Below are 12,054 nucleotides of genomic sequence, written 5' to 3' on the forward strand. Positions count from 1 at the left end.
CAGGGTTGGAATCTCCTAATAGGGATTCAAAGTTTCCTAACAGGGACTGATATGTCTTGAATGTTGTTATAGACTCCTAACAGGGTCCATCCTCTAACAAGGAATATTTATATTAGTACATCAACTTGTGGGTACCATCACCACCGAGGTTTTCCCTCTGATCAAGGATTTCCCTACTTAGTATATCTAGTGTTATTGTGCATGAGTATCTTGTTGTGGTTTCTGATTTATATTGCTCATATGGTTAAAGTTTAATAAGGTTGATAATTGTGATATTAGTCGGATAACTGATTCACCACCCCCCCCCCCCCCCCCCCCCCAATTATATTAATGGACTGTATATTCTAACATTGATATCCCCTTTTATATCTTCCATTGTGGGAAGTCACGCCTCTTCATAAGACCATTTCCCTTGGCAATGGTTGCACCTTTTCAAAGCTGGGCGCTGCTTCAAATTTTTATTAAATTAATTACATGCCATTTGGGAATCGTTGCCTCCAGAGGCTTCTTAGCCAACTCCTTTATTGAAACACTTTCTCCCTTTATTAATTCATTTCCCTTATCTTGTTCGGCCTCCTTCACCCATAAATGCTAATGCCTAAACCTAGGTCGGCTCCAAATCATTGACCTAACTTGGGTCAGCCCTTTTTCAGGAATGCTATTGTTTTTTTTCTTTTAGTTTGAGCACTTGGGTGTATATATGTGGGCAGGACCATGACATCAATAGACCCCTAAATATCACCAAACTTGAGTCACATGTTAGGATGTTGATAACTAAGATATTTTACAAGTTGATGAGGAGGCACATGAGACATTGATTAGAGTCCAATTAGATGAAGCAGCCCCTCATTGTGGCAGTAAACTCCAATTTCAATGCACTGTTACTGTTGGTTAACAGATTGGGACTCGATTATTATCGATATGGTAGCTCTCTGCCCACAAAATCTCCAACCAATTAATCAACAGTTGAGAGGATTATGCTTGACAACAGAGCAATAATCTATTCTCTAAATTTACAGGTACAGCTCCCTGTTTCTGATTATGCAATGAAAGATTAACTATCCTGATCTAAAGTGGATACGCTCCTAACCCGAGAGCAGAAGAGTCTTTCAATGAATTTCTGTCACTACAGCAAATTCATTGCTTATGAGTAAATTTGAAATAAATTCACAGATTTATGTTTAGTGCCTTCAATTAATCTTTTGAACTAATCTAAAAGGTAGAGTTACAATGATAACCATAGATCTACACACTCCTTTAATCTTAAAATGAAGTAACAAATGAAAAAGGAAAGCCCTGACTAGTCACAAAGATTCACTTCTAAGATGAACTTAACGGCTTCAAGCATATAATACTCAGTTTGCATGACAGGAAACCATTTCTATAACTAACCAGAAACACCATTCATCCATTCAACACCTAATATAGTGAACAACAATTCTAAATTAACCTTCGAGTCTCACCAATAGGGGAAGATTGAAATCCAAAATTGTCACTCCCCTTCATTGATTTCAAAAAAACATTATACAGTCCATTACAATAGGCTTTCTAGGTCATTAAACTTTGGAATTCTAGGCAGAAAATTAAAGGTCCCTAATACTTGTCAAGTGACGGTTACAATCATTACACAAACAAAAGAAGAGTCTCAATTATTTGCCTTCTCCATTGGTTTTTCACCTTCCTTGTCTGTACATTGGCTCTTTTTGTATTCCCACATAGATGTCAACAACCGTGAGATGTCCTCATCGCCAAGAAGTGCCATGTTGTCGCTCCTAACCATCCAATAGAGATAGCTTTCATCTGTGTCTCGAATCTTATCTGGTATGCTTTGTATCTCAAAGCTGACAATTGCCAACAAGGAATCCAAGGCAGTGTGAGCTTCTATAGCTCGGAAGTCTAATATGCTGAAGGGCTGATTAATGAGTCAATATATTGTTGGTATGAGCCTTTCATATTCTCAATGTCAATTATATCTTTGCCACTCCCTTGATGTGAGGAACAATGCAAATCATTGAAGAACTTCTCCATCTGTTGCAACTACTCCTTGGACTCATCTATCAATTTCCTCAAATTCTTCAAGGTCCTGACAGCGCTTTATCGCTTGAAGTTTAACAAGAAGAGCCAATTTTGCACTGGTTCGTCAGTGGACCCTAGGATTTTCAACTCAACTACTCTTCCCAGCTTCATCGTTGTTACCTCCTTGATGAGTAGAACAATTTATCGATATTGGTATTCCTCTTCTTCAACCAAATCAATATCAATTTGGATACTGTCATTTAGTTTGGACGGCTCCTTCTAACAATTTCTCAGTTGATCAATAAAAGGGATTCCCCTTGTCTTCAAATCATGCACCCAATCTCTGCAAACCCATGCTAGGTTCCTATCTTTATGCAGCTACGAGATCAAAGCTTGATTTTCATCCGCCCAAAGGTCAAAAATGGCCGAAGGACCACCTAGTTTACTAGAGAGCGAGCAAGGATGCTTCTAATGTAATCGTAGAGCTCATGACGGTGGCCTTTAATCTTACTTTATCCAACTTTAGGTTCTCAAATTCCTCTGCTACTTTCTTATTGGTGAACCACCATATCTTAATAGTGCTATCATGTCAAGGGGAGCCCATGTCAATCTTGTTGACATCAAAATCGGCTGGGGTAAGCTCAATTAGTTGGTCTGTGGACCAAGCTTGGGCTCTTTCCACGATTACATGCCCTATACTCTAGTCTTCTATGAGGGTCGCCAATACAGCGGGCTTCTTGGCTTTCTTGGAAGGGGGAGGATGCTTGACTGTTTGGATCAATGAGTCTTTGGGTGGAGCATTATCTTCTACCCTCTTTCTCTTCTTATCTCTTGTTTGCTCTAACCGGGAGAATGTGGCTAAGACTTCTTAAATCGATTTTTGGTTGTCGACATCAAACCACAATAGGAGTATTTGGCTTATTGATAAAAAAGGGGAATTTCACCAAACTAGAAGGGGAGGGACTTGAAACAGCTTTACCTTTTTTTGGTTGTACCTCTGTTGTTGCTTGTGTTATCGGCGTCTCGGAGGAAATGACCTGTGGCTACTTCGGAGCTTGTTGATCAAATGATACCTCTTGGGTCTTCTACTAATTCTCCTTCTTTGCCTGAGAGGTCATGTCCACATTTGGTACTAGACCACCTCCGCATATCAAGGGTATCCTAACATTCTTCTCAAAAGGATGGTCTCCAGGACCTATGGCCTGTGCAAAACTTTGTGAAACAGGGTTGTAGTTGTAGAGCTAGTGGGAGTCGTGTTGGATGCCTAAGCAAGAGAGGGTGAGGTTTATGCCGATTCAGATCTCTTCTTGCTAGGTTTCTTCCACTCTACCCAATTGTGTGTCCTTTTGAGAATCCTTGCCATGATGGAATCCTAATTGTTGATCTTTGACCTGTTGAATAGTTCTGAGGTAATGGGGGCATCCTTGACCTGACTCAGATAACTGGTCAACTACATGTGAGAACCATCCTCTTCTATGCCTTCCACATAAATATTCACATCATATAACTTGATCTAGTCCAATGATCCCAAACTTGCCATGAGCTAGGCAAGTCAAGCACGTTGGCAAGGAAAGTCAACTTTGTCGAGTAATGCTAACTTGGTTGCTTGACTTGCCAAGTAACGTATTATAACTCACCTAACTAGGCAAGTTGGCAAAACTCGACAAACTCGCCAAGTCTAAGCATGCATAACCCAGCGAGGTCCGAGCATGCGCTTGGAAGTTTACCCTACAATTCAACACTTGGCTTAAGGGCAAGAGAGTTTATACCAGTATAATATTTAAGTGCAAGTTCTTATACTTTTAAGTTATATTTGTATAATTATTGATAAGATGTTTGAGATAGATTTTTGCTTCATAGGATTTAATATGCAAAATCTAGATTTTAGGGTTTTCCAAAAAATTCCAAACTCAGCCAAATTCCAAGATTTGGCATGTCTTTGGCACTCTAACCCCCCATAACCTATCTTGCCTTTCTAAGGGCAAGCTGAAGCTACAACAAGGATTATCTAAAGGTTTTATGTTTTTAACTCATTTCATCCAAAATCCCTTTGGTTTCACTTCCATATTCCGGAAAAACTTTGCTACAATTAACATTTCACGTATATGTTGGATTTAGCATTTGTGTCCCTTGTTTATGTATGTGATGACAAATAAGCTTCTACTTGATGATATTATAGTGTCTTTTAGTTATATTCAATAAAGGTAGCATGAAACAAGTTTGAAATCATTGAAGTCTCTAAATTTCAAGGTTTTTTTCATTTTGCTGAGTCATTGGTGAGTGTCATAGCTGAGTCACGAGTCAAGTCAACCTTGTCGAGTCAAGTCCAAGTTTAGGAACTATGGTACAAAGTGTCGTCTTATTGGATATGCAAAGGTGAAGAACAGGCCCTCTACTAGGATTTTGGCATATTCTCCCCTACCACGAAGAGCAGTCTTCCTGTCCCCCAGATTGCAAATGAATCTCCTCCCATAATCAATGAAAAACTATCGATCCAATGCCCAATCAACTAAACCAAACTCTCTTGGCAAGGACACAAGGGTGGGACTAGTAATCATTTCACTACCAAGTTGAAATTTTCCAAGTAAATAGGCAATTGGATGGAAGTAACCGTCTTGTTGAGAACCCAAAGGTGGGATTATTTATTCTTCCCACATTGGGTCAAAATATTTCCAACCCACCACTTGAATCTATAGAACTAGTCGTCTTGTTAGGATGCAGTAACAATATTAAGCCCTTCCACTTTTAGGTCCCAATCATCTGAGTTGATTCCCAGTTGGATAGAACAAACCCTCTCACCCAATACCCTCAAGTATGACTATTTATCCTCCCATGATTAGAATGCTTCGGACCAATACCCAATTGAATAGAGCATATGCTCTTGCCAAGTACAAGAAGATGAGATTATTTATCTTTTTCTATGAGATCAAAACATTTAGATACAACTTCCAAGTGGATAAAATGAACCCTACTACTAGATACATAAAGTTAAGATGATTGATCTTCCAACTATAGGGTGACAGTTTTTTGGGTCAATTCATAACTGGAAAGGACAAACCCTCTTTCTAGATACAAAGAGATGAGAAAAATTGCAATTTAACTTTTTGCAGGGCTGGATTAATTCCCTGGACAATGAAGCTTCATATGATCTGAGCTTGGAGCCTAAAGTGAGACTTGAGCTTCGCTGACTGCAAATCAAATTGACATGTGAACGTCACAGCCGAGTCATGCGTCGAGCTGGCCTTGCCGAGTCCAAGCTGAGTCGGAGTTTGGGAACTATGGTACAAAGTGTTGCCTTATTGGATACGCAGACGTAAAGAACGGGCCCTCTGCCAAGATTTTGGCAGATTCTCCCTGCCACTGAGAGTAGCCCTCCTATCCTCGGGATTGCAAATGAATATCTTCCCACTGTCGGGGAAAACATATCTGGTCCAATGCCCAATCAGGTAAACCAAACTCTCCTTGCAAAGACATGGGAGTGGGACTAGTAATCATTTCACTACCAGGTTGATATTTTCCAAGATAATAGACAATTGGATGGAAGTAACTGTCTTGCTGAGAACCCAACGGTGGGATTGTTTATCTCCATTGGGTCAAAAAATTTCCAACCTATCACTTGGATCGATAGAACAAATCGTCCTGCAGGGATGCAGTAACAATATTAAATCCTTCCACTTTTAGGTCTCAATCATCCAACTTGATTCCTTGTTGGATAGGACAAATCCTCTCGCCCAATACCCTTGCGTATGACTATTTATCATCCAACGATCAGAATGCTTCGGGTCAATACTCAATTGAATAGGGCATACGCTCTTGCCAAGTAAGGGAAGATGAGATTATTTATCTTTCACTATGAGATCAAAAGCATAGGCTCTTGCCAAGTACGGGAAGATGAGATTATTTATCTTTAGCTATGAGATCAAAACCTTTCGATACAATTTAAGATGCTTGATCTTCGAACTTTAGGGTGACAATTTTTAAGTCAATTCTTAACTGGATAGGACAAACCCTCTTTCTAGATACAGAGAGCTGAGAAACTTTGGAATTTAACTTTTTGCAGGGCTGAATTGAGTCCATGGGCAGCGAAGCTTCATACACTCTGAGTTCGAGCCTAAAGTGAGACTTGAGTTCCGCTGACTGCAAATCAAATTGACCTTATAACTCTAAAACGGGAAATTTATTAAACAACCACTGCTCATTTAGTGGTAATATGTGATCAAGGTCATTCTTATACCATGAAAATTCAATTCCTCGAAAAAATTTAGATAGGGATAACTTACCAGCCAATGACGAGTGGAAAAGAAGAAATCAAGGCGGGTGAGCCAATAGCGCAGCTGAAACCACCGTGTTCGCCCATCATTGAGAGGGCAAAATCTTAGCACAATGCATAACACCAACCACAACAATACAGCTAAAGTAGTGACTTCAAGAAATAGTGCCTGCGACTGTGTAACATTTTTAAGCGAATTGAACGAGAATACTGTCTGAGTAAAGGCATTCTCGTCCTTAGACCCAGCCCCTGATTCACTGGTCCAGTTTCCAGCATCCGTACTGAATAATGTGCACCCGCTTGAAGTTTTCACGTAGCCTGGATTGCAGGCGCACAGGGAGCCATTGTAGGCAAAGGAACTGGCACCACAGGTTACCATGGCCTTTCAATTTCCTGGAATATAGAGGTGGTCATAAATCGATAGTTTTGGTCAGCGTAGGGGCAAGCGAGAGTTATTTTGTGACGCTGATCGTCCGATGAGTACGTGATAAAGAAACAGGCTGCCGCGTGGTTTGCAGCAGGAAAAAGAAAGAAGTGGCTTCCACGACAAGTAATTCAAAAGTTTCTTTAAAGGCAGGAGCCATCGGCGGGAGCTTGCCCTAGAATTTAGATGTGGGGTAAGAAACTCCATAAGAAGGTGACCTTGAATTCGCTACTCCCTATTCAGGGCCCCTCGAACATGCTAGTACATATTATGGAAAAGCTACTTGGAATGAATCTCGATTATTGTAGTCCCGCCCCCCTAGTTTAGGTTTGTGTTTGGCGCTTTTGTAGAGAGTCCTTCGAACACTATATTTATAAATACTTATTTAAATGTTCACTTAATTGCTCAAGTAACCTTTACAAGTGGAGACTAGGGTTGGGGTTTATTTGTAGAACATAGAAACTTAATTTGAGGTATTATGATCTTACTAGTCAAAAGAAGGTCATTTCATTAAATTAGAAAAAGAACATTCAAATAAGCTAGCACTTACTTGTATGAGGTGTAATGATAATGTTCAACATTGTAGATAAGTTTGAAGTTTTGCAATTGTTGTTCTTAGATTTGTAAGTTACATTTCACATTGACAAAGTCATGTAGCATTCATCCACGAGCTTGTAACATAGGTTGAAAACTTGTAGCGACACATAAAACATGTACTAGAACAATTGCATATATTTTTGTTTAAATTACCATTTGCATTGGTAAAGTTGTGTGTAATGTCATTTTAATACATATTCCTTTCAAAATATTTACACTAGACTTGTTGTTTACATTTGAATTTGACAAACTGTATTGTGTTCTTTGTCTTCAAATATGTGTAATACCTTGATTTGTTTGAGAGAGAGAGAGAGAGAGAGAGAGAGAGAATGCAATCGATCTCCGCTTTTTTTCCTTTTTATGGTGTATAGATTGTTTTCCATTTTGGAATATCTCTCAAAGGAGAATGTTGGTTAAATGTGAAGGTCATGTAATGACCTGACTCTGGACATAGTTATGAATGTTAGGCACTGCCTCTCTATTTTTCTAATGTCAATTATTGTTTGTTGTAGTGTAAGTCCCTAAGATTTGTGTATGGTTATGGGACATGCCATTGTGAGTGGTATTTGTCTTCAACTTCCTAGCGATATTGGAGGTATTGGGACAACCTTGGGGTTGGCTTAGTTGCATAATGGACCGTTGTAATTTTTAAACCTCATCAAAACACACAACAAAACATCTAGAGATCTAAATCTATGGCTATAAATTATGTTGGTTACTTTGTGAGAGCTCCATAAACAAGGCCTAATTGTGTCCATATCTTTGTGGTTAGCATGACATGTTGGCCTTTGTAAAGTAGTACCTACCTTTCAAGTTATTTACACCAACTATAGTGTTTGTTGTATTGTATTTTTGTTATTGTACTTGTCACAACCAAATGATTTAACATTTTCAATATTTTTCTATTGTGCAACTACTAGATCACTGGTAGAAAATAGGTGCATTGAGGTGTCATATTCTTCCATTTCTCTTGATGTAACATGTGTGTTTGTGCAAGTCATAAGGATCTTCCAATCTTCTTCTCATAGGTTTACATTTCATATACTTTGTAATAATTGTTGAAATTGTCCCTATATTGGACTTTCACCTTATTGTCTAAACATTTTATCCATGTTGACAATTGTTGAAAAATGTTCCCACTAAGTCCCCACATGTGATTGTGATGTGTAAATAGGCCTATCCATCGTAGGTGGTAAATGTGCAAGGTCCCCTACTAAGATTTAGGGAAATATTGTCAAAGTTGAGGTGTTGACTATGTGGAAACATTGAAGTAACCTACTACCTATTTTTAGGAATAGTTTTGGCCCTATGAAACTTGTTGCGTCAATAAGAATGTATCTTATGCCCTTTATTTCCTCTTGGAATGTTGTCAATGCATGTCCTTGCAATGGTAGCATTTCTTTAATAGGAATTCTAAGCTTGAATGTATGGACATTGCATGTATATTGAATGCAGTGATTCATGGAGCTAGTGCGAGGAGTTGTTTCCCCTTTTGTAGTAATTTATTGATAAGTGCATTTCCTATGCATGTTATTAAGTAGGTGTTTCTCGTCTTAATTGTTTCTTGAATTATCATGCATAGTAGGTTGGTTGAGGGTCGTTTGTTATGGTTTATAGTTTCTCTGAGTGTCGCATCTTACTGTGTTGACAACATATATTTTGGAATTTCATTGATGGACACTATTTCCTCATTATGACAATGTATGTTACTTGCACATATGAACTATGTTGTAATTTCTTTTAAGTGTTGGGGTACCTTGTTATGTTCCCATTTGTAGTTGGTATCAAACACACACTTGCCATGCATTTGATGAATTTGATATTATTTTTACTTTAGTCTTCTGTGTTGACTAATGAGACTCTCATTACCCATTCCTAATATTTATCAAGTATTTCTACCAGTCGCGGGTGTGGCCTTATTTAGTGTTTTAGCTAAGAAATTATAGAATTAGAACGTTGGATTCTTCCCATTATTCTTTTCCAACTTTTCTCATTCAATCAAACATAAAATATGATCATTTCATCTCTTTAATGAGTTTTAGATATAATTTATCGATTCTTTGAATCTTGCAATATTCATAAATTTCCCAATATATCTAACTCCACCTAACAATTATTAAGACTATTTGTAAGTTAGATTTGAATGGCCTATGTATGCATCCCACGAGACCCTTTGAAAGAATGTGTCTTTTGTTAGTTTGACTTATTGGTGATCAATCATCTTAAATTAAAATATTATAGCTAATAATTAAGCACTCTTAAAGATCATTCATTTATATTATAGATAAGCACTAGTAGAAGAAAATCATGGGAATCTTTGAATGATTTCTTAAATTCTTATTATTATATATTTAAATCCTATTATTGTTATATATATATATATATATATATATATATATATATATATATATATATATATATATATATATATATATATATATATATATATATATATATATATATATATATATATATATATATATATATATATATATATATATATATATATATATATATATATATATATCGATAATAGTATTTTATATTAAATATAGGAAAAAAGTTACATACTAATACTCGAATAACATCAAAAAGTGATTCCAAACCCCCATTCAACTACACACCCAAACAACTACCATCCCCTAATACACATTATCCATAGTCGTACATTCAAAACCACCTGTCCCATACCGAACCTAAATACCCTCCTACTTACATATCTACTAGCACAAAAAACATGGCTATTTCTGCCTGCTTCCACCTCCATCCACTTGAGCTATTCCATAACCAGTATCCACATATGTTGGAAAGTTGCTATCCTTGCATTTTCGATGATGCACACTAACCTTGAGGGTTGTGCTTATGGCGAGGAAAGCCTATTCCTTCACTGGTTGCTCCATCCTGCCTTCTATCTTATTAAGCTCATCCCACATCTTCCCCCATGCTTCTTTTGTTGCTTTATACAAGGAGGGCTAATTTGCTTGTGCTTTCCACCATAAGAAAAGAATATAACCATATCGTCTGCCTTCATCTTCATCCTCGAAACATTCAGCAAAATCTGACTCAATACCTGGTACTGACCACTTGAGAATGGAATCCAATCACCGCAACATATCTTCTACAAACAATGTTTTTGCCACATATCTCACCTCCTCAATAGGATTATTGAGCTCCAATCCCCACGCTACCACCATTGCAATGACATATAAATTAGAGCGTCACTTAATCGCTCTTTCCATTGTTATTAATTTTTATTTTCATTACATTATTGTTAATTTTAATTATAATTATGATTATTTATTGATCAAACTATATACGTATGTTAATTTAATGAACAAATATATTATTATAATTATAATATATTATATATTTGTTGACCATCTATCATTTATTTACAATGGCCCTATATCAGAATTCATATCTTATAATTGTGAACACATTATTTTTATTAATATCTCTGTATTATTATTTTGATTTTATTCTCACTAGTTATGTTTGACTATAGACAAGTTTAAATACTAATTTAAACTTGTCTATTTATATATATTAATCATATTAAATAATTATTATGTATTATTAATCACTTGTGTGGTTATTATTATATAGTAGTTACTTTTTGTAATAGTTTAATATCATGAGAAATTTATTGAATTCTCCCTAGGGAAGGGGACATTGTAGTCTACCTTTTCCAATATTGATTGTCCTCAAGCAATCAACACTTCCAATGTGATACTAATATTCGATATAGCATCCATGTAATGATCATCTTAACATAAGGTTAAAAATACAATTTATGAATGTATAACATTCAATTTAGATTACTAAGAATAATTCAAAGATAGTACTTATCTTTATATACTACGGTACTCTCATGGCATTTGTCATGCATTGCCTTGTCCTACAATGAGTCTCAATAGGTAAGCCTTATAATCCTTGGGAGAGACTTTATCTCTGCCTAAACCTTATGGATATAATTTTAGGACTTATGTATCTCTTTAATCTATAGAAGAGACTTTATCTCTTCCTAGGCCTCTATGGATATCCCTTTAGGACTATAGATCTTTATTTAATCCTTAGGAGAGACTTTAGTCTTAAGGCCTCTAAATATATAATATTTTCTTTATAGTGGGGTGTCCTATTAGTTCTCCCTTAACTATCATTGTGATAGGGTGCCCTTAGTAGTTCTCCTTCAACCACTTCTACAATAGGGTACCCTTAGTGGTTCTCCCTCACTTACAACACATTAGGGTGCCCTTATTGCAATTCTCCCTTAAATATTACAACCTAGGTCTCTTCTACAATAGGATTCCCTAGTGGTTCTCCCTCACTTACAACACATTAGGGTGCCCTTATTATAATTCTCGCTTAAATATTACAACCTAGGTCTCTTCTACAATAGGATTCCCTAGTGGTTCTCCCTTAATCACAGAGTAGTAGAGTGCCCTTGTAGTGGTTCTCCCTAACATGTTGCTACGATAGGGTGCCCTAGCAATTCTCCCTTATTGCAACCTTTGGAAGGTGCTAATAATAGGTTGGCTTGGTGATTCTCCCCAAGTTATAGTGGAGTATGATTGGACTTGACAATGGCTTTCCTTACTTGCTACTGCGAAAGAGTGCCTTTGCAATTCTCCCGTAATTTTCACGCTTCCCCTTATTTTTTTTAAACCTTTAAATAACTATTAGTAATAATAATCAAAATAAAATTATATATTACATAATACTCAAGTTATTGTCGTGGCTATGTTTG

General features: G+C 36.8%; 1 protein-coding gene across 2 annotated transcripts in view; it reads right to left on the bottom strand.

Moving 5' to 3' along the window:
• LOC149534118 (uncharacterized) overlaps positions 1-6,982 on the bottom strand; it is a 143,008-nt gene extending 136,026 nt beyond the window's left edge. Inside the window, exon 1 of one of the 2 annotated variants that reach the window (XM_089804082.1) lies at positions 6,297-6,982. In XM_089804082.1, coding sequence (XP_089660208.1) covers positions 6,297-6,665 — 369 coding nt within the window. In that variant the 5' untranslated portion in view covers positions 6,666-6,982. The remainder of the gene's footprint in view (positions 1-6,296) is intronic. The other variant, XM_089804083.1, reaches the window with a different exon arrangement.
• Positions 6,983-12,054: the final 5,072 nt, after the last annotated feature.

This window comes from Cupressus sempervirens, chromosome 10 (assembly GCF_028749045.1).
Source record: "Cupressus sempervirens isolate cs-2001-9-10 chromosome 10, ASM2874904v1, whole genome shotgun sequence".
In the NCBI taxonomy this organism is placed as follows: Eukaryota; Viridiplantae; Streptophyta; class Pinopsida; order Cupressales; family Cupressaceae; genus Cupressus; species Cupressus sempervirens.